Source organism: Pseudophryne corroboree, chromosome 6, assembly GCF_028390025.1.
Source record: "Pseudophryne corroboree isolate aPseCor3 chromosome 6, aPseCor3.hap2, whole genome shotgun sequence".
Taxonomy (NCBI): Eukaryota; Metazoa; Chordata; class Amphibia; order Anura; family Myobatrachidae; genus Pseudophryne; species Pseudophryne corroboree.
The window spans coordinates 300,300,789-300,325,201 of NC_086449.1; the positions used below are offsets into that span (position 1 = coordinate 300,300,789).

General features: G+C 47.6%; 1 protein-coding gene across 1 annotated transcript in view; it reads left to right on the top strand.

The window, feature by feature from the left end:
* MINDY2 (MINDY lysine 48 deubiquitinase 2) overlaps positions 1–24,413 on the top strand; it is a 353,927-nt gene that overhangs the window by 307,790 nt on the left and 21,724 nt on the right. Inside the window, 1 exon segment of the mRNA XM_063926174.1 lies at positions 19,845–20,018. Coding sequence (XP_063782244.1) covers positions 19,845–20,018 — 174 coding nt within the window.

Genomic DNA, 24,413 nt, shown 5'->3' on the forward strand with positions numbered 1-24,413 from the left:
CAAGAAATGCTCACAGAGGACCCATGGCCTCTGCCTCTCAGACAGGATCTGTTGCAACAGGGGCCCTGTCGGTTCCAAGACTTACCGCGGTTGCGTTTGACGGCATGGCGGTTGAACGCCGGATCCTAGTGGAGAAAGGCATTCCGGATGAGGTTATTCCTACGCTGATAAAGGCTAGGAAAAACGTGACAGCAAAACATTATCACCGTATATGGCGAAAATATGTTGCTTGGTGTGAGGCCAGGAAGGCCCCTACAGAGGAATTCCAGCTGGGCCGTTTCCTTCACTTCCTACAGTCGGGAGTGACTATGGGCTTAAAATTAGGGTCCATTAAGGTCCAGATTTCGGCCCTATCCATTTTCTTTCAAAGGGAACTGGCTTCTCTTCTTGAAGTTCAGACGTTTGTAAAGGGAGTGCAGCATATTAAGCCCCCTTTTGTGCCACCAGTGGCACCTTGGGATCTTAACGTGGTGTTGAGTTTCCTGAAATCTCACTGGTTTGAGCCACTTAAGACCGTGGAGTTAAAATATCTCACGTGGAAGGTGGTCATGCTATTGGCCTTAGCTTCGGCTAGGCGGGTGTCAGAATTGGCGGCTTTGTCATGTAAAAGCCCCTATCTGGTTTTCCATATGGACAGAGCAGAATTACGGACTCGTCTGCAATTTCTGCCGAAGGTGGTGTCATCTTTTCATTTGAACCAACCTATTGTGGTGCCTGCTGCTACTCGTGACTTGGAGGATTCCAAGTTACTGGATGTAGTCCGGGCTTTGAAGATTTATGTAGCCAGAACGGCTGGAGTCAGGAAAACTGACTCTCTGTTTATCCTGTATGCATCCAACAAGCTGGGTGCTCCTGCTTCAAAGCAGACTATTGCTCGCTGGATCGGTAACACGATTCAGCAGGCTCATTCTGCGGCTGGATTGCCGCCTCCAAAATCAGTAAAAGCCCATTCCACAAGGAAGGTGGGCTCTTCTTGGGCGGCTGCCAGAGGGGTCTCTGCATTACAGCTTTGCCGAGCAGCTACGTGGTCGGGTTCAAACACTTTTGCAAAATTCTACAAGTTTGATACCCTGGCTGAGGAGGACCTTGTATTTGCTCATTCGGTGCTGCAGAGTCATCCGCACTCTCCCGCCCGTTTGGGAGCTTTGGTATCATCCCCATGGTCCTTACGGAGTCCCCAGCATCCACTAGGACGTTAGAGAAAATAAGATTTTACTTACCGGTAAATCTATTTCTCGTAGTCCGTAGTGGATGCTGGGCGCCCGTCCCAAGTGCGGACTTCTTCTGCAATACTTGTATATAGTTATTGCTTACATAAGGGTTATGTTATGGTTGCATCAGGTTGGTCTGATGCTCTGTTGTTGTTCATACTGTTAACTGGGTAAGTTTATCACGAGTTATACGGTGTGATTGGTGTGGCTGGTATGAGTCTTACCCTGGATTCCAAAATCCTTTCCTTGTACTGTCAGCTCTTCCGGGCACAGTTTCCTTAACTGAGGTCTGAAGGAGGGACATAGAGGGAGGAGCCAGTGCATACCAGTATTCCTAATTCTTTCTTAAAGTGCCCTGTCTCCTGCGGAGCCCGTCTATTCCCCATGGTCCTTACGGAGTCCCCAGCATCCACTACGGACTACGAGAAATAGATTTACCGGTAAGTAAAATCTTATTTTAAAAAGACCATTTATTCTCAGTGACAGGTACTAACAATAACATAATATACAGATGTTTAGAAGACTGATGAAATAAAATTCTCAAAGGATACTAACATCACAATGTTCAAGATGGTGTACTTATTTCAAGGCCACAGCAGCTCTTTTTATTTTTTTCTGTTTCAACACACCTGAATGTAGAAAAGTGATAAACCAGCTTCCAACCTCTTTAAACCAATTAAGAATAGTTTATAATTATCTTCTTGCATCAGAAAACAATAGAAACAAATACATTTTTACCATATGTAACAGGGGTGGGCAATTATTTCAGCTGAGGGGCCACTTGACATTTCCTGTCAGTATCCGAGGGCCACATACAAAATAGCAGCTCTCCCCACTTGACAAAAATATAGGGACGTGGCTTCATGTGGAAGGGGTGTGGGCAAAAAATAATATAGATTCATATTAGGCTGCACAATAGTCTCCATTATTCAAATTGCGCCACACAGTAGCGCCACTTACACACATTACACCAGGTAGAGCCCCTTTTACACACATTACGGCAGGTAGAGAGCCTTTTTACACATTAACATTTTATTTAGGATAATTATTGTGCAGCAAGCAAATTATCCAGTGTCTTATGGCCTCTGCGTAAAGGTGTGACACGGTGACAGAACACGGTGGGGGTGACACAGTGACAGAACACAGTGGGGGTGACACGGTGACAGAACACGGTGGGTGTGACAGAACACGGGGGGGTGACACGGTGAGAGAACACGGTGGCGGTGACACGGTGACAGAACACGGTGGGGGTGACAGAACACGGGGGGGGGGGGTGACACAGTGAGAGAACACGGTGGGGGTGACACGGTGACAGAACACGGTGGGGGTGACACAGTGAGAGAACACGGTGGGGGTGACAGGACACGGGGGGGTGACACAGTGAGAGAACACGGTGGGGGTGACAGGACACGGGGGGGTGACACAGTGAGAGAACACGGTGGGGGTGACAGGACACGGTGGGGGTGACAGAACACGGGGGGGTGACAGTGAGAGAACACGTGGGGGTGACACGGTGACAGAACATGGAGTGTGTGACACGGTGACAGAACACGGGGAGGGGGTGACAGTGACAGAACACGGGTGTGTGACACGATGACAGAACACGGTGGGGGTGACACGGTGACAGAACACGGTGGGGGTGACAGAACACGGGGGGGGGGGGGGTGACACAGTGAGAGAACACGGTGGGGGTGACACGGTGACAGAACACGGGGGGGTGACACAGTGAGAGAACACGGTGGGGGTGACAGGACACGGGGGGGTGACAGAACACGGGGGGGTGACACAGTGAGAGAACACGTGGGGGTGACACGGTGACAGAACATGGGGTGTGTGACACGGTGACAGAACACGGGGAGGGGGTGACAGTGACAGAACACGGGTGTGTGACACGATGACAGAACACGGTGGGGGTGACACGGTGACAGAACACGGTGGGGGTGACAGAACACGGGGGGGGGGGGTGACACAGTGAGAGAACACGGTGGGGGTGACACGGTGACAGAACACGGGGGGGGGGACACAGTGAGAGAACACGGTGGGGGTGACAGGACACGGTGGGGGTGACAGAACACGGGGGGGTGACACAGTGAGAGAACACGTGGGGGTGACACGGTGACAGAACATGGGGTGTGTGACACGGTGACAGAACACGGGGAGGGGGTGACAGTGACAGAACACGGGTGTGTGACACGATGACAGAACACGGTGGGGGTGACACAGTGACAGAACACGGGGGGGGTGACACAGTGACAGAACACGGGGGTGTGACACAGTGACAGAACACGGGGGTGTGACACAGTGACAGAACACGGGGGTGTGACATAGTGACAGAACACGGGGGTGTGACACAGTGACAGAACACGGGGGGGTGTGACATAGTGACAGAACACGGGGGGGTGACACAGTGAGAGAACACGGTGGGGGTGACACGGTGACAGAACACGGGGGGGGTGACACAGTGAGAGAACACGGTGGGGGTGACACAGTGAGAGAACACGGTGGGGGTGACAGGACACGGTGGGGGTGACAGAACACGGGGGGGTGACACAGTGAGAGAACACGTGGGGGTGACACGGTGACAGAACATGGGGTGTGTGACACGGTGACAGAACACGGGGAGGGGGTGACAGTGACAGAACACGGGTGTGTGACACGATGACAGAACACGGTGGGGGTGACACAGTGACAGAACACGGGGGGTGTGACACAGTGACAGAACACGGGGGTGTGACACAGTGACAGAACACGGGGGTGTGACACAGTGACAGAACACGGGGGTGTGACACAGTGACAGAACACGGGGGGGTGACACAGTGAGAGAACACGGTGGGGGTGACACGGTGACAGAACACGGTGGGGGTGACAGAACACGGGGGGGTGACACAGTGAGAGAACACGGTGGGGGTGACACGGTGACAGAACACGGTGGGGGTGACAGAACACGGGGGGTGACACAGTGAGAGAACACGGTGGGGGTGACAGAACACGGGGGGGTGACACAGTGAGAGAACACGGTGACAGAACATGGGGTGTGTGACACGGTGACAGAACACGGGGAGGGGGGTGACAGTGACAGAACATGGGTGTGTGACACGATGACAGAACACGGTGGGGGTGACACAGTGACAGAACACGGGGGGGGTGACACAGTGACAGAACACGGGGGTGTGACACAGTGACAGAACACGGGGGTGTGACATAGTGACAGAACACGGGGGTGTGACATAGTGACAGAACACGGGGGGGTGACATAGTGACAAAACACGGGGAGGTGACACAGACAGAACACGGGGGGTGTGACATAGTGACAGAACACGGGGGTGTGACATAGTGACAGAACACGGGGAGGTGACACAGTGACAGAACACGGGGGGGGTGACATAGTGACAGAACACGGGGGGGTGACACAGTGACAGAACACGGGGGGGGTGACATGGTGACAGAACACGAGAGGGGTTGGTACAGCGAGAGCTAAAGATCTCTCCCCCAAACCTAAAAACAGTCTGACGCCACTGCCCACACACACAAATATACGCACACTATCACACACACACACACACACTTTCTTTCACTTTTCCCATTAACTTACTGATCTGGCTGGCTGGCAGTGGCAGGAAGGATGGATCTGTAGCAGTCTGGCTCTTGTCCCGTGTAGCCCCGCCCCCTGAGGGCCCGTGTAGCCCCGCCCCCTTCTCGGCTGAACACCGCCGTTGTCACTGGGGACTCTGGAGGAGGCTGCTACAACGCAGCAGCAGGGGAGAGAGGCGCCGCTGGCAGCTTGGAGGTAGTGCAGTGCAGAGCAATGACAAGCTGCTCAGCCGGTCGGGCCGCTTGTCATTGCTCGCTGGTGGGAGGCAGTGGGCCAGGCAGGATCGGTTTGCGGGCCGCATCCGGCCCGTGGGCCGTATTTTGCCCATCCCTAATATATAAGAACCACTTATCCCATCTAGTCTGACCCTTTTTTAGCCTTCTTGTTACCTCAAACCCTATTGAATCCTTAGTTCTTTGTAAGGATTTCCTTGTCTATCCAAAGCATGTTTAAATTGTTCTAGTATTTTAGCCTCTACCACCTCTGATAAGAGGCTATTCTACTTGTTTACTACCCTTTCTGTGAAGTAGTTTTTCCTTAAATTTCCCCTGAACCTGCCTCCCTTCAGTTTTAGTGCATGTCCTCGTGTTATAATACTTCTCTTCCTTTGGAGAATGTCTCCCTCCTGTACCTTGTTAAAATCTTTGATCTATGAAAGTATATCATGTCCCACCTTTGCCTTCTCTTCTCCAAACTATACATATTAATATCTTTTAGTATTTCCTAGTAAGTTTTGTGGTAAGTTTTTCCAAACATGCGACTAATGTTATCACCTCCGAATTCCGGTGGTGCGGGAATGTTTGTGAGTTTGCCTGTTTTTGTAAATCGACAGTCATTTACAAAGCAAAACCAGGTAACCATGTTGGTTTTGCCTTGCAAATGATTGCTGATTTAAAAAAACTGACAAACTTCAAAAAATTCCCGCACCACCGGAACTCTGAAGTTATTACGTTTAGCCTATGGACTCTACCTTACTAAATAGAAATTTGTCAAGAGTTAATCCTCTATATTTACTACACAACATCATAGTATCTATTTGGATTAATAGGACAATTTAATTTCATCAGAGTACCCTCATCAATGGGATAATTGTACACTGATGTTTACACACAGGGTACCCCTGGAGTACATTCAAGCTAAAGATGTGTTTAATCAATTAACAGGCTTTTCTCTTACGTCCTAGAGGATGCTGGGGACTCCGTAAGGACCATGGGGTATAGACGGGCTCCGCAGGAGACATGGGCACTATAAAGTACTTTAGAATGGGTGTGCACTGGCTCCTCCCTCTATGCCCCTCCTCCAGACCTCAGTTAGATCATGTGCCCAGAGGAGATTGGGTGCATTACAGGGGAGCTCTCCTGAGTTTCTCTGAAAAAGAGTTTTGTTAGGTTTTTTATTTTCAGGGAGCACTGCTGGCAACAGGCTCCCTGCATCGTGGGACTGAGGAGAGAGAAGCAGACCTACTTAAGTGATAGGCTCTGCTTCTTAGGCTACTGGACACCATTAGCTCCAGAGGGAGTCGGAACGCAGGTCTCCCCTCGCCGTTCGTCCCAGAGCCGCGCCGCCGTTCTCCTCACAGAGCCGGAAGATAGAAGCCGGGTGAGTATAAGAAGAAAAGAAGACTTCTAAGGCGGCAGAAGACTTCAGATCTTCCCTGAGGTAAGCGCGCAGCGGTAACGCTGCGTGCCATTGCTCCCACACACAACACACACTGGCAGGCACTGATGGGTGCAGGGCGCAGGGGGGGGGGGGGGGGGGGCGGGCGCCCTGGGCAGCAATATAAACCTCTAAGTCTGGCATTTATATGTATATAGGCTGCGGAGGCAGTAATTATAAAAATCCCCCGCCAGTTTTATAAATTTGAGCGGGACCGAAGCCCGCCGCTGGAGGGGGCGGAGCTTGGTCCCTCAGCACTAACCAGCGCCATTTTCTCCATAGAGCACTTCAGAGAAGCTGGCTCTCCGGTCTCTCCCCTGCTGAACACAGTGACACAGGGCTGAAAAGAGGGGGGGGGGGGGGGGGGGAGCACTTGTAAGGCGCAGTGAGTGTATTACACAGTTATTTATATATAAAAAGCGCTATATTATCTGGGAAATTGTTTCCAGTGTGAGTTGGCGCTGGGTGTGTGCTGGCATACTCTCTCTCTGTCTCTCCAAAGGGCCTTATTGGGGAACCGTCTCCGTATAACTATATCCCTGTGTGTGTGGGGGTGTCGGTACGAGTGTGTCGGCATGTCTGAAGCGGAAGGCTCATCTAAGGAGGAGGTGGAGCAGATGATTGTGGTGTCTCCGTCAGCAACGCCAACTCATGATTGGTTGGACATGTGGAATGTTTTAAATGCAAATGTGACCTTATTACATAAGAGAATGGACAAAGCAGAGTCAAGGGAAAAAGCAGGGAGTCAATCCATGGCTTCGACTGGGTCACAGGGCCCTTCAGGGTCTCAAAAACATCCCCTATCCCAAATAGCAGACACTGATACCGACACGGATTCTGACTCCAGTGTCGACTACGATGATGCGAAGTTACACCCAAGGGTGGCCAAGAGTATTCATTATATGATTATTGCAATAAAAGATGTTTTGCATATCACAGATGACCCCTCTGTCCCTGACACGAGGGTGCGCATGTATAAGGAAAAGAAACCTGAGATAACCTTTCCCCCATCTCATGAGCTGAACGAGTTATTTGAAAAAGCTTGGGAAACTCCAGACAAAAAGCTGCAGATTCCCAAGAGGATTCTTTTGGCATATCCTTTCCCTGCACAGGACAGGGTACGCTGGGAATCCTCACCCAGGGTGGACAAGGCTTTAATGCGCCTGTCCAAGAAGGTGGCGCTACCGTCTCCAGACACGGCAGCCCTCAAGGATCCTGCTGATCGCAGGCAGGAAACTACATAAAAATCTATTTATACGCATACGGGTGCTTTACTCAGACCGGCAATAGCATCGGCATGGGTATGTAGCGCAGTTGCAGCTTGGACAGATACCTTGTCAGCTGACTTTGATAGACTAGACAGGGATACCATTTTATTGACCTTAGGTCACATTAAAGACGCAGTCTTATATATGAGAGACGCTCAAAGAGACGTTGGGCTGCTAGGTTCGAGAGCCAACGCCATGGCGATTTCTGCTAGGCGAGCCCTGTGGACCCGCCAATGGACGGGTGATGCCGACTCAAAGAAGCATATGCAGGTTTTACCATACAAAGGTGAAGTTTTATTTGGGGAAGGTCTTGCGGACCTGGTTGCCACAGCTACCGCGGGTAAATCTACTTTTTTGCCTTTTGTTCCCCCACAGCAAAAGAAAACTGCACAATATCAGATGCAGTCCTTTCGGTCGCATAAGTCCAGAAGAGGTCGGGGCTCATCCTTCCTCGCCAGAGGTAAGGGTAGAGGGAAGAGAACACCTGCTTCGGCTAGTTCCCAGGAGCAGAAGTCCTTCCCGGCTTCTGCTAAATCCACTGCATGACGCTGGGGCTCCACTGAGGGAGTCCGCACCGGTGGGGGCACGTCTTCGACTCTTCAGCCAGGTCTGGGTTCTGTCAGACGTGGATCCTTGGGCGATGGATATTGTATCCCAAGGCTACAAACTGGAATTCGAAGAGGTGCCCCCTCGCCGATTTTTCAAGTCGGCCTTGCCAGCTTCTCCCCCAGAGAGGGAAGTAGTGTTAGCTGCATTTCAAAAGCTGTGTCAACAGCAAGTGATTGTCAAGGTTCCCCTAGTCCAACAGGGGAAAGGGTACTATTCAACCCTGTTCGTGGTCCCGAAGCCGGATGGTTCGGCCAGACCCATTTTAAATCTAAAATCCCTAAACCTGTACTTGAAAAAGTTCAAATTCAAGATGGAATCGCTCCGGGCTGTGATCTCCAGTCTGGAAGGGGGGGATTTTATGGTGTCACTCGACATAAAGGATGCATACCTTCCTGTCCCCATATATCCTCCTCATCAGGCGTACCTGAGATTCGCTGTACAGGACTGTCATTACCAGTTTCAGACGTTGCCGTTTGGGCTTTCCACGGCCCCGAGGATTTTCACCAAAGTGATGGCGGAGATCATGGTGCTCCTGCGCAGGCAGGGAGTCACAATTATCCAATACTTGGACGATCTCTTGATAAAAGCGAGATCGAGAGATCAATTGCAGAAGAGCTTGTCACTCTCCCTGAGAGTGCTACAACAACACGGTTGGATTCTCAATCTGCCAAAGTCACAATTGATTCCAACGACTCGACTATCATTCCTAGGCATGATTCTTGACACGGAACAGAAGAGGGTTTTTCTCCCGATGGAAAAAGTCCGGGACCTCCAGAACATGGTCAGAGACCTGCTAAAACCAAAAAGAGTGTCTGTTCATCAATGCACTCGAGTTCTGGGGAAAATGGTGGCAGCCTACGAGGCCATCCCCTTCGGCAGGTTTCATGCAAGGATATTTCAGTGGGACCTACTGGACAAGTGGTCCGGGTCCCATCTACAAATACATCAGAAGATAAGCCTGTCCCCGAGGGCCAGGGTGTCTCTCCTGTGGTGGCTGCAAAGTGCTCACCTTCTAGAGGGTCGCAGGTTCGGCATTCAAGACTGGGTTCTGGTGACCACGGACGCGAGCCTCCGAGGATGGGGAGCAGTCACACAAGGAAGAAATTTTCAGGGGCTATGGTCAAGCCAGGAGGCTTGTCTACACATCAACGTACTGGAATTGAGGGCCATATACAACGGCCTACGACAAGCGGAGAATCTTCTTCGCGACCTACCGGTTCTGATTCAATCAGACAACGTCACAGCCGTGGCTCATGTAAACCGCCAATGCGGGACAAGGAGCAGAGTGGCAATGGCGGAAGCCACCAGGATTCTTCGCTGGGCGGAAAATCACGTAAGCGCTCTGTCAGCGGTCTTCATTCCGGGAGTGGACAACTGGGAAGCAGACTTACTCAGCAGACACGATCTCCATCCAGGAGAGTGGGAACTTCATCAAGAAGTTTTTACAGAGATAACAAGTCTTTGGGGAATTCCTCACATAGACATGATGGCGTCCCGCCTCAACAAGAAGCTTCGGAGGTATTGTGCCAGGTCAAGGGACCCTCAGGCAGTAGCGGTGGATGCCCTGGTGACACCATGGGTGTTTCAGTCGGTCTATGTATTCCCCCCTTTTCCTCTCATTTCAAAAATATTGAGAATCATAAGACAAAAAAGAGTGAAAACAATACTCATTGTTCCAGATTGGCCTCGAAGGGCCTGGTATTCAGATCTTCAGGAGATGCTCACAGAAGATCCGTGGCCTCTTTCTCTCAGGGAGGACCTGTTGCAACAGGGGCCCTGCGTGTTCCAAGACTTACCGCGGTTACGTTTGACGGCATGGCGGTTGAACACTAAATCCTAGCTGGGAAAGGTATTCCGGAGGAAGTCATCCCTTCTCTGATAAAGGCTAGGAAGGAGATGACGGCAAAATATTATCACCGTATCTGGAGGAAGTATGTATCTTGGTGTGAAGCCAAGAATGCTCCTACGGAAGATTTCCATCTGGGCCGTTTTCTCCACTTTCTACAGACAGGAGTGGATATGGGCCTAAAATTAGGCTCCATTAAGGTACAGATTTCGGCCCTGTCTATTTTCTTTCAGAAGGAATTGGCTTCTCTCCCAGAAGTCCAGACTTTTGTAAAGGGAGTGCTGTACATCCAGCCTCCTTTTGTGCCCCCAGTGGCACCATGGGACCTTAACGTGGTGTTACGGTTCCTGAAGTCTCACTGGTTTGAACCTCTTCAAACGGTTGAATTAAAATTTCTCACTTGGAAGGTGGTCATGTTGTTGGCCTTGGCATCTGCAAGGTGGGTGTCCGAATTGGCGGCCTTGTCTCACAAGAGCCCCTATTTGATTTTCCATGTGGATAGAGCAGAGTTGAGGACTCGTCCTCAATTTTTGCCTAAGGTGGTTTCTTCATTTCATATAAACCAACCTATTGTGGTGCCTGTGGCTACGGGTGACTTGGAGGATTCCAAGTCCCTGGATGTAGTCAGGGCCTTAAAAATCTATGTAGCCAGGACGGCTCGAGTTAGGAAAACAGAAGCACTGTTTGTCCTGTATGCAGCCAACAAAGTTGGCACTCCTGCTTCGAAGCAGACTATTGCTCGCTGGATCTGTAACACGATTCAGCAGGTTCATTCTACGGCAGGATTGCCGTTACCAAATTCGGTAAAGGCCCATTCCAGTAGGAAGGTGGGCTCTTCTTGGGCGGCTGCCCGAGGCGTCTCTGCTTTACAGCTTTGCCGAGCAGCTACCTGGTCGGGTTCAAACACTTTTGCAAAGTTATATAAATTTGATACCCTGGCTGATGAGGACCTTGCGTTTGCTCAGTCGGTGCTGCAGAGTCGTCCACACTCTCCCGCCCGGTCTGGTGCTTTGGTATAAACCCCATGGTCCTTACGGAGTCCCCAGCATCCTCTAAGACGTAAGAGAAAATAAGAATTTAAACCTACCGGTAAATCTTTTTCTCCTAATCCGTAGAGGATGCTGGGCGCCCGTCCCAGTGCAGACAAAATCTGCAAGGCTTGTATATAGTTTTTGCTTACATAAGGGTTATGTTACAGTTGAGATCAGTCTTTAGCTGATACTGTTTTGTTCATACTGTTAACTGGTTGCGTATATTCCAGGTTATACGGTGTGGATGGTGTGGGCTGGTATGAATCTTGCCCTTAGATTAACAAAATCCTTTCCTCGTATTGTCCATCTCCTCTGGGCACAGTTTCTCTAACTGAGGTCTGGAGGAGGGGCATAGAGGGAGGAGCCAATGCACACCCATTCTAAAGTTCTTTATAGTGCCCATGTCTCCTGCGGAGCCCGTCTATACCCCATGGTCCTTACGGAGTCCCCAGCATCCTCTACGGACTAGGAGAAAAAGATTTACCGGTAGGTTTAAAATCTTATTTTTACCGACAGCAGGAAAATTAACATTATTTCCTATTTCAGAATGTCACAAAACAATCTAATCCTAAAATTGGCAATACCTTATAAATCAAATAGGTATTAAAATACACATTTACAGTTTGCACCCTTCCTCTTTGTTTAACTTAATATTAATATAAACAGACTTTGCATAACATCATTAGGCACATAGCGTAAATATGTCCACTTGATGGCATTGCATGGTCACTGCTGTAATAAGAGTTGAGATAAAGTAGTGCTTAAATTAGGATTTATTAACATGAAGCATTTTTTTCTTGTTTGTTTTTATTAGACTGTGGGAGGTATTATTAAAGTTAATGAATGTAAATCAAATAATTTGAGAATATGATGGGAATGAGGGCACTAATGATTATAAAGGGGTCAGATGTAATGTCCCTGGTGCCCAGATGCATGTCACTGCCTGAGCCAACAGACTTGTTTGATCCCACGGAGCCTGGGTTAATAGGTGATTCCTTCTTACTGTCTCCACCTGCTGTGCAGTGGGCGGATAACGCACTGCCACCACCATGCTCCTTTAAGCGACACACCTGGAACTGTCCTTCTGCATACGCATAGACAAGCTGCGGCCACACTTCCTGATTGGTGTCAGCTGGTTCCCACTGGCCCCTCACCATGGACCAGGCCCTCAACGGTAACTGGCAGAGGGCAGAGTTGGAGACACTCGGCTTAACCTAGAACAGCTGGAGAATGGAATTGTTTGGCACAATTCTGTTGGTTACAGGATAAAAAGGCAGTCATCTTGGAGGCAAGATATGTATTGCTCAAGCAGTATTAAAAAAATACTCTTCCCCCATTGCAGGTATTGCTTGAATGGTAGGTATATCAGCATACAGATGTTCACAGCAGCACTTCTTGAAGTCACAGAAGGTATACATAAAACAGGGCATGCAAGCCTCCTTTTTTCCAAATCCAACACACAGTACCATAGGGGGCAATACCATGTGGATTTTACCCAGTCAAATTAAGTGCATGTGCCTGATATGGCCAAAGCTTGTCCTCAATGTACAGTGAGGAGTGACCACTTCTCTGTGACTTAGCACACAAGCAGTGACAGTCATCACCCACATCGGCATGTCGAGAGTGGGAGGAAAATTCCTTCCAAAACTGACTTCCAGGATGATGCTAAGGGACCAAGCCTCTAGCCTGAATTTCAGCACCAGAGATAGGCAACCAGACAGAGTCTCCTGACCACCTACTGGAAGACCTTTTGGGGCTCCAGGGAAATAATTAGCTAGCTGTGCTTGCCACTTTCAAGCATGAGGCTATAACAGATGGCATTCCTGGGAGGGATCTAGGGGACCCAGCAGTCCAGAGAGAGCTCTGGATTCCCCCTGGGCCACACATGGAGAGAGTAAGTGCATTTTTATCTTTAACATAAATTTTTAAATGTACTGTATTTTACATATTCTTTATCTAGTGCCCTGCAACAGACTTAACACATTGTGGAACTGCAGCTTCGGTCCTAGCTTATGGGCACTCAGCTATGCTGCCCATAAATGTTGAGGCAGCGCTCATAGCCCTGCAACCCAGGGACTAAGTTATGGCGGCTTTCACACACCTGGCGTTAACACCCAGTATGCACTGTAGCACTGGGGTTCCGGGAGCTGGGCTCCCAATTCTCAGCATGGAGCCCTGAACACCGCAAACCTGGGACATAGTTTCGGCTGCACACAGTCCCACAGTGTGGGGTACCGTGGGTTAACCCACAGCATTGCCGTGTATTCAAATACATATACTTTTATATGGAGTTGGTCCCCCTTTTCCTGCTCTAACAGCTTCCACTCTTCTTGGAAGGCTTTCCACAAGATTTTGGAGTGTTTATGTGGGAATTTGTGCCCATTCATTCTGTAGAGCAGAAAAGCGGTCAATGGGGTTGAGGTCAGGGTTCTGCAGGCCAGTCAAGTTTTTACACACCAAACTCATGAAACCATGTCTTTATGCCCCAGTGCACAAAGCAAGGACTATAGTCATGCTGGAATAGACAAGGACCTTCCCCAAACTATTGCTACAAAGTTGGAAGCATAGCATTGTCAAAACCCATTCCATCAAGCTCCCGCCGCAGTTTTTGTGCTTACATTAATTCCAGTGGAAGTTCTGAAATCTTCAGCTGTGGAATCAGCAGAGCGTTGGCAAGTTTTATTCACCATGCGTTTTAGCAGCCATTGACCACATTGTGTGATTTTACGTGGTCTTCCGCTTAGTGGCTGAGTTGCTTTTGTTCCTAAACTTTTCCACTTTCTAATAATATCACTTACAGTTGACCGTGGAAATTCACAAACTGTCTTATTGCAGAGGTGGCATCCTATCACAGTACCACGCTTGAAGTCACTGAGCTCTTCAGAGCGACACACTTTATATCACAAATGTTTCAAATGGAGACTGCATGGCTAGATGCTTTGTTTTATACACCTGTAGCAATGGGTCGGATTGAAACACCTGAATTAAATAAATAACAGGTTTGGCAAAATACTCTTGTCCCTATAGTGTACATATATTTGCCACTGAAGTGGGTCCAATAAATTGTGTGAGTTAAGAAAGTGTGTGAGTGGAGTGTAAGCAAGTCTCTCAAGTAGCTTAGAGAGACAAGGGAGCTGAGAGATAGGGCGGTAGTTTGAGAGAGAGGATCAGAATTTTGTTTTTTCAAAATGGGCGTAATCACCGCATGCTTGAAGAGTGAAGGAAAAATCCCAGTATAGAGAGAGAGAGATTACAGATGTTAGTTAAGGTAGGGATGAGCACCAGAGACAGAGCTTTACTTATTTGTGAGGCTAAAGTATCAAGAGGAGAGTTAGTAGAGAAGCAGGATAAGAGTGATAAAACTTCATCTTCATTTGTGGGATCAAATGAAGAGAGAGTGCCAGAGGGTTCAGGTAAGAGCATACCATTTCATCTCAGATCTTATCAATCTTTTCTTTGAAGTAGGAAGCAAGATCTTGTGCCTTGATAGTGTCTGGTGGGGTAGGTGAGGGAGGATTCAGAAGTGATTTAAATGTGTTAGAGTCGTTTGGGGTTAGAGGCTTGAGCAGAGATAAGAGTTTGGAAATATGTTTGTTTGGCAGTGTCCAGGGCATTTCTATAAGCGTGACACTGCCCTCTCTTGGCTGTCCTCCTACCTTTCTGACCGTTCATTCTCTGTCTCCTCTCATGACTCCACCTCCCCCTCACTTCCACTAGCTGTAGGGGTACCCCAAGGTTCTGTCCTTGGTCCTCTTCTCTTCTCTCTCTATACGTCCTCACTAGGTAAGCTCATTAGTTCTTTTGGTTTCCAATATCATCTCTATGCTGATGACAACCAAATCTATCTTTCCTCTCCAGAACTCTCCCCTGCTCTCTTCACTCGTATCTCCAACTGTCTCTCTGCTACTTCTTCCTGGATGTCCCAGCGCTTTTTTAAACTTAACATGTCTAAGATCGAGCTGATCATCTACCCTCCCTCCCGAATAACCTCACCTCCTACAATCTCATTATCTATTGATGGCACTACTATCTCCTCTAGCCCCCAAGTGCGCTGTCTTGGAGTAATCCTTGACTCCTCCCTCTCCTTCAAACCACACATTCAGCACCTCTCACAAACCTGCCGTTTTCATCTAAAAAATATTTCCTTGATCAGACCCTTTCTGACCCAGGCTGCTACTAAGACTCTTATCCACTCACTGATCATCTCCAGACTGGACTACTGTAATCTCCTCCTGACTGGCATTCCTGACAAATACCTCTCTCCACTCCAATCTATCCTCAATGCTGCTGCCCGGCTCATCTTCCTCACCAAACGCACTACGTCCACCTCTCCTCTCTTACTAGACCTTCATTGGCTCCCCTTCCCTTTCAGAATCCATTTCAAGCTTCTCACAGTCTCTTACAAAGCCCTCACCCACTCCTCTCCCATCTACATCTCTGACCTTATCTCCCTTTACACTCCCACCCGTCCTCTTCGCTCTGCTAATGCACGCCGACTCTCCTGCCTACGGATTACTTCCTCCCATTCCTACCTCCAAGATATTTCACGTACTGCACCACTTCTCTGGAATTCCCTACCTCTCCCCCTCAGACTCTCCACCTCGCTACAAAACTTCAAACGGGCTATCAAGACCCACTTCTTCACCAAACCCAGCCAAATCTCATCCTAACCCTCTGTTCTATGCTCTCTATGTACCCCATCTGTGTCACCCCTGTTTGTCTACCCCTCCCCTTTAGAATGTAAGCTCTCACGAGCAGGGCCCTATTCCCTCATGTGCTTATCCTTTCTTTAATAATCTTCAACTGCACCAAATCCAGCAGTCTTCTGCCACCTGATACTTATTCCAGTGTCATCTGCTGATGTAACTATGGTTATTTACCCTGTACTTGTCCTATACTGTCATCAACTGTAAGTTGCTGTTTTCCTGTTTGATTATTTGTTTATGTACTCTGTAATTGGGTGCTGCGGAACCCTTGTGGCGCCATATAATAATATAAGAGTGGTAGACAATCTTATATGTGAGGAAGTCACTTGAAATACGAGATTTAAACCACTGACGTTCAAGTTTTACGTGTGAGTTTTTTTGTAGTTGTCTTGCTAATTTAGAGTGCCATGGTTGACATCTAGGCCTACGTGGAGTGTGATGGGTAGCTGGAGCCACTTCATCAAGGGCTAGTTCTAGAGCAGGGGTGGGCAATTATTTCAGCTGGGGGGCCGCTTAACACTTCCAGCGAATATTCGAGGGCCACACACAAAATACTCAAAAAGAGTCCCCTTTTTACACATTACGGCAGATAGCGTCCCCTTTTTACACATTACAGCAGACATCGTCCCCCTTTTTACACATTACAGCAGACAGCGCCCCCGTTTTTACACATTACGGCAGACATTGTCCCCCTTTTTACACATTACGGCAGACTGCGTCCCCTTTTTACTCATTACGGCAGACATCGTCCCCCTTTTTACACATTACAGCAGACAGCGCCCCCGTTTTACACATTACGGCAGACATCGTCCCCTTTTTACACATTACAGCAGACAGCGCCCCCGTTTTTACACATTACGGCAGACATTGTCCCCCTTTTTACACATTACGGCAGACTGCGTCCCCTTTTTACACATTACGGCAGACATCGTCCCCCTTTTTACACATTACAGCAGACAGCGCCCCCGGGTACTAATGGTTCCCTGAAGGAGGTCTATTATTGGGATCCCGGTGCCCTCCGGAGGGGACTTTACTTCTAGTCAACGGTTGTGCTGCCCGTGTCCAGTATATATATATATATATATATATATATATATATATATATACACACACACACACACACACACACACACACATATATATATATATATATATATATATATATATATATATATATATATATACAGTATATGTTTACAAATACTCACACACACACACACACATATATATATAGTACACACAAACACACATTACGTATACACACCAAGCCAACACGATACAGAGCCAAATATTCCAATTTAATAAATAGCAGCATTATAAAAAAAAACTAAGAAAAAAAAAATACAGCCAGCTTACTTTTGTCTCTGCTGCTGGCAGGCTACAAGTGACACTAGGGATTGCCATCCGTAAGTGACAGGAGAGCGAGAGTGAGAGCTCGTCCCTCCACTCATGCACCCTCCGCTGGCTCCACGTTCCACGCTTCTTTTTGCACTGCAGCCTGCATGCCCAGTAAATGACTGAGCCGTAGGCTGCACGTTTACTCTCCATTGGACAGCTGAGCCGTTGCAGCTGTCCTTCACTTCTATGCGGTGCCGCGGCTGTAATTAGGTTGTCAGGGCAACCCATGGGGAGCGCAGCGCCGCAGATCGGAGGTCTGATCTGTGTGCGGGCGTAGGGGGCCCTTTTAGGAAGGGGGGGCCTGGGCTACTTCCCCCCCCCCCCCCGGGCTCCCCCCTTAATCCGGCTCTGCGCCCAGCGCGATTGGTAACAGAGGAAATCCCGGTCAGCTGATCCTGTGACGTGACCGGGATTTCCTCAGCGGCGCCTCGTCTGAGAGCAGTGCAATGACGAGCGGCCTGTCGGGCCGCTTGTCATTGCACTCTAATGGGGCACAGCGGGCCAGGCACGATCGGTCCGCGGGCCGCATCCGGCCCGCGGGCCGCCTGTTGCCCACCCCTATTCTAGAGTGTCATTCAGGTGTGATACAGCCATCTCAGGAGAGGTTAATGCAGAAATAGGTGAAAGTTTTTGGAGTGAGGTGGAAAGTACTTGAAGATTAATTGTGTTAATATTTCTGCGGGTTTGAGGAGGATTGGAGGACTTCAGCAACACAGAGTTTGAATTAATGGAGGAGAGCATGCAGGTGATAAGGTTGTGATCTGAGAGGGGGAAAGGAGTGTTAGTGAGTTCAGAAATGGAGCATAGTCTGGTGAATACTAGATCAAGGCCTTGGCCCTCCCGATGAGTAGAGGAGTCAGTCCATTGTGAGAGGCTAAGAGAGGAGGTTAGAGAGAGTAGTTTGGAGGCATGAGAAGCAGATTTTGAACAATCAATAGCAATATTGAAATCACCCATGATGATGGTGGAGATGTCAGACTTTCTTCACAAACTTGTTATAGCACACAACCAAGGCCACTGGAGAGCCACGATCTTTCATGACTACAAGAGTGGTCTGTGACAGTAGGGATGTTTTGACAAACTGTGTGCTGCTGTTGGGGCGGAAGCACTGTCCTGAACCACTGTGTTTTGAGTGGTTGCAGAATTTTGGCACAGGAAGACGAGCGATGTGGCCACCTTGTGTTCGTCATCACAGAAGACGTTGCTGTCGTGTGGGTTATAGTTGGGGTGGATGCCAGGGTGACCGTGGCACAGTTAGAGTAGGAGATGGGCATCTCATTGGTTTCGATCTGATTGATACCCCATGAAAAGCTTGGCCTGAGCAAGGTTTCTATACACTGGGTGCCCCATCAACTGACACGAGAGCAGAATGAGGCTCGGTTGACTTGGTGCTACAACATGCTGGCCAGGTTTGATAGCAGTCACTCAAACTGTCTGGGAGATCAGCAGTGAATCCTCGATCTACAGTTTTCGACCCCGAGACTGAATAACAGTCGGCCCTGTGGACCCCAGCTGGAGATGCGCTGCCACAGAAGTTCTGACGTGAGCACAGTATGGCCAAGCAGATGGTGGCTGTTTTTGTGTCCAAGACTTGTCATGTAGCTACCGTACCACTCGTGCAGCAGCGCACTGTCTCTGGGGACAGGTATGCCAACCAATGCCTGCCGCAAGTGTTGGAAGCCATTTCCAGGTTCGAGATGCATGGGCTTGTTTTTAGTCACCAGAAGCTGCAGTGGAGACCTGTTAACCAACATTTAGAAGACCTACCTTCTTCGAACTGGTCCAGCTGCTTCACCAAGTGACATGAGCGCTTGCAAAAAAATCTAATGTTCACTTTGTAAATAAAATACGTTTTGTGCATCTGGAAACTTACTGCACTCCCCTCATACTAGTGTATATTATTTCTGTCATAGAAAATCACATTGGGTCAGATTCAGAGTTCACGGAGTTGAACTATATATATATATATATACTTTTTTTTTTTTTTTTTGGTACTGCATCTGGGCAAAAATCCTTTAAAAATTGCTAAGAGGCATGTGTTACACAGTGTGTATGCACAGAGGCGCAGTTGCGATTGATATGCATGGTAACAGAAATGTATTGGAAAAGAGCTAGGTGTTCATGATGAGAAGTCTAAACAGACACATGGAGATGGTCTGTCTTATGGGTGTCATGCCAAAGCATTTGCATATAGAGACACTCCAATGCTCACTTTTGGATAGGTGCATGTCTTAATGGTGCGACTGGTGGGGTGTCAAGACTGCTTCTACATGTGGTCATAGTGGGCTTCTCAGTCCTTGCTCATTCATACATATGGATATTCGCCAGGGAAAGGCGTTCTAGTGAAATTCAGAGGTGTAATGCCTAAAAGACGCACCTTTAAATCAGTCACACTGCATTGTGAGATGCTATGAGCAGTTGTACACTCCTAATTGTGTATTTTGTTTATCAGTAGGGCTGTAAAATATATTACTAGTTGCAAAGGAGGAACTTGAATTCATCTTTAAAATATAGTGTTGTCATTTAGGGACTACTGTACCTGCTTGTGACGGATCAGGGATTTCTTACGGAAGAGAACATTGTCTGGGAAAGTTTACACAATGTGGATGGAGATGGAAATTTTTGTGACTCAGAATTCCACTTAAGACCACCATCCGATCCCGAATCTGTATACCAAGGACAACAAGACCAGATTGATCAGGTTTGTTAAAATACATACTGTATGTTGTGCAGTCAAAGTCTTGATGTAAGTAGCGTATGCAGAGTTGGAGGCAAATCAACGAAAGGAGCAATTTGCTCCTGGAGGCAGGGGCGTAACCAGAACTTTGTGGGCTCCATAGCAACATTTCGAAGGGGCCCCCATCTCAGTGCTTCTAGAGAGACCCTTCTCTGCAGCAGTTGTTAATTTTATGTCCTATAATAGTGCCCTAGTTCATTTTCTGAACCATAGTAGAGCCTTATTTAACGTTATGCCCCATAGTAGTGCCCTAGTTTCTTTTATGTATCGCAATAGTGCTTAAGTTCATCCTGTGTCACATTTCAGAGCTGCCAGTATACATTATGCCGCACAGTACCCCCAATTCACATTATGATATATAGTGCTCTCCGTTCATATTGTGCCTCATTACAGTGCCCCGTTTCATATTATATAACATTAAAATGCCCTCCAGTTTATTTTATACAACACTACAATGAGCGGGTCTGGGGGCATAACTAGATATATTGCAGGCCCCAAGGAAAAAGTTTGAAAGGTCCCCTACGTACCACCCAATGCCAAAAAATGTATATAACATATGTAACTTTGACAGGAAAGGTGGGCCTGCACCTATGGTAGCTATGCCCTTGCCTGGAGGTACCATGGTGCAAATACTTTTGTATTTTACGCATGCCGGGAAGCTCTGGCTGGTTTTACCTGATGCACATGAATACTGTCTGGTAAAGGGAAGGGGAGGTGGGATAACCTGTGCACTAGCCTAATAACAGTGGTAGCTAAATGTTTATGCTAGTAACCTAGTATGTTAGTTCCACAGTTTTTGTATGTTTAGTCTCCTGTTGGATTTTGGAGATATGTATGTCTCACGTGGCAGTGCACCCCAGAGAGTAAAAAATAGTACTGGAAGAAAGGAAAGGAACAGTACAGATGTAGCCATGCTCATTTTACTGCAGTGCGGCACGTTGCATCATGGCATGCTGCATGGCGTGCCAGGTTGCGACTATTCGCAGTCTGCAATCACTTCATTAAGCATTCCATGCAAGCAAGCTGTGTTGCTTCTTGTTATATGCCCATTAGAACCTACTGCACATATTTTGCATTGGGGGACACCATCTAATTTTATACTATATATCTTACAATCAGGCTACTCCCATTGCTGTGCTGCAATAGCTGGGGCCCTGCGCTGTACTAACAGAGCAGGATTGGTAATAGCAGATATCCTCTATATCAGTGGTCTCCAACCTAAATTGGGGTGTGAGCTACTTTCGGAAAATAAAACCTCTGAAGGAGCTACCCCCTCTCCCCAGTGCGCGTGCGTTCCTGCAAAAGTGGGTGTGTCCTCACAAAAGTAGGTGTGTCCTCACAGCTACAAGTAATGCCCCCCCCCCCGCGTAGTGCCAGATACACAAATAATGCCTCCCAGCAGTGCCAGATACACAAATAATGCCTCCCAGCAGTGGCAGATATACAAATAATGCCTCCCAGCAGTGCCAGGTACACAAATAATGCCCCCAGCGGTGCCAGATACACAAATAATGCCCCAGCGGTGCCAGATACACAAATAATGCCCCTCAGCAGTGCCAGATACACAAATAATGCCCCCAGCGGTGCCAGATACACAAATAATGCCCCCCAGCAGTGCCAGGTACACAAATAATGCCCCCAGCGGTGCCAGATACACAAATAATGCCCCAGCGGTGCCAGATACACAAATAATGCCCCTCAGCAGTGCCAGATATACAAATAATGCCCCTCAGCAGTGCCAGATATACAAATAATGCCTCCCAGCAGTGCCAGATATACAAATAATGCCTCCCAGCAGTGCCAGATACACAAATAATGCCCCCAGCGGTGCCAGATACACAAATAATGCCCTTCAGCAGTGCCAGATACACAAATAATGCCTCCCAGCAGTGCCAGATATACAAATAATGCCTCCCAGCAGTGCCAGATATACAAATAATGCCTCCCAGCAGTGCCAGATACACAAATAATGCCTCCCAGCAGTGCCAGATACACAAATAATGCAAATAATGCCTCCCAGCAGTGCCAGATACACAAATAATGCCCCCAGCGGTGCCAGATACACAAATAATGCCCCCACCAGTGCCAGATACAATTCACCCCGCAGTGCCATTTAAAATGCCCCCCGCAGCGCCAGATAAAATGCTCCTCCCCCGCAGTGTCCGATACAGTGCCCCACACAGTGCTAACCCTTGCTGGCTTCTTCTACTGCCACCGGTGCTGCTCCTCCTGTATGAGGGATGGAAGGGGAGGAGAGTGCAGCGCGTGCCTCTCCTGTGATGTCCGGAGAGCGGCTGCGGTGAGGGTGACCGTTTCCGGCAGCGGCAGGCATTTAAAATATGGTGCCAGTAATCAAAACTCGCGGTCCGGCAGCCAATCAGGAGCCACCACTGCCGGTCCACGAGCTCTGATTGGCTGACGGCCGGCACAATATTAAAAATGAAGGAAGGATGAGTGCCAGTGACTGCCCAAGACTGTGCGCTCTCTAAGCTACCGAAAATACTACGGCGAGCTACCGGTAGCTCGCGAGCTAAGGATTGGAGATCACTGCTCTATATGCTCCCTACTTACAGGACACCATAAAAGGACCTACTCACTTGTCTCAAATATACCTATGACCACACCACACTTGATATGGAAGCAATAAAGTGCTGGGCCTGGTTAGTACTAGTGTGGTAGGCCACATGGGAATACTAGTTGCAGTATGTTCTAATAGGCATATAACAAAAAGCAGCAGTCCTCTGGTTTCACACTGTAAGGGAAATTTTCCGTCAACATTTAACAAGAATCTTCTTTTTTTCCCTGCCTTTTCCAAAAATCCCTTCTACCTGTAGCAAATACATCCTATACAATCGTTAAGTCTAATAATTGATTGCTATAAGTCAATTGTCTAGTCCTAAATTATATAACAACAAATATATGTAGCAATTTTGACAGACCAAATCTCTAGATACATAACGCTGCATCAGGAAATATTGGTGAATACAGGATAATTTGAATAATTAGAACTTAGATTTCATGTGCTACCCAATATGACATATACATATTTTTTATCATTGTTTTTGTGTAGTTTGTCATTGTGCTGGATTATGCTGTACCATATGAACATATATTATCGATATTAATAATAAAAGTTAAGTTTTATCATTTTCAAGAATGCCCCCCAGAAATTAGCATACTTTCCTTTCCTTTCTTCTAGCACATAAATGCAGGTCAGTTCTTCTTACACTGAAATTTAGAATTGAGCTAGGACAGGCCCTTCCTAACTTTAAATCTTTAAATATGCCCCCCTACAGTGCAACATGGATATTGCCAGGGTACAGATTTGTTATTTGATTGTTTTATTTACTTTGCTCTTCTCTCTAAATAAGCTTTTAGTGTTGTGCAGACACATATTCATTGATACAAATCTAAATACAACAGGGTCCATGTTTTCACCGCTAAGACATGATAGCACTTTATCAGTGTTTAATGACTAATAATGAGGCATTAACTACATGAGTTTTATTAGACCTAGTGCAGACCCCTTCTCCTAAGCATGTGAATTGACATCCCTAAACTCATCAAGCAGAAAATGAATGGGATTACATAGTACTGTAACTAATACAACCCAATTTGATCATATATGGCACAACAATGTTGGTTACACACACACTAGTACCAAATAAAATGTCAAAGGGAGGTAACGTACAGTCTGCATGTTTTAAAATGTAGTAAGTAGCATTTTATCCAAGTTAGGATGCAGTTGCTGGCTTTCTGGTACACAGTTACTGCTAACATAGTAACTTGTAGACGAGCACAAGTCACACCAAACCCTATTTATTGGATATTGTTAATCTTTTGTAAGGGATTTACATTATACATGAACAACATGCTGGCTATCTTCTGCATTTACGAGAACAGATGAATGTGCATTATTACTAGCTTTAGGTTTTCTTTAACCAGATGTAAGAACCGTCAGCACTCAAACAAGAAAGTAGGATCACAGTCAAATACCAGGATCATAATCATGTAAAAGCATTGTTGAAAAATGAATTCTTTACATTCACCTCTAGTCACTAATGTAAATCTGAAAGCATATATTTGGTTCTTTGTAAAGCAGTGAGAATTAAAAGATAATACTGTGATAAAGCATAGCTATGGGGCCCTCAACAGGAGTTCAATCACTTGCAAGGGCTTCCTATTTAATCAAATCGTTTTAACAATCTCAACAGGGCTCTTTATTATCTCTATCTTCCAACAATCATGTAGATTTCCCCCCCCCCATTAGCACAGGGAGGCTACAAATGTGAATAGTGATTGAGTACTGTTATGCTACAGTATGTCGCACGGCAGCGCTTATGAGACTTCAGTACATCA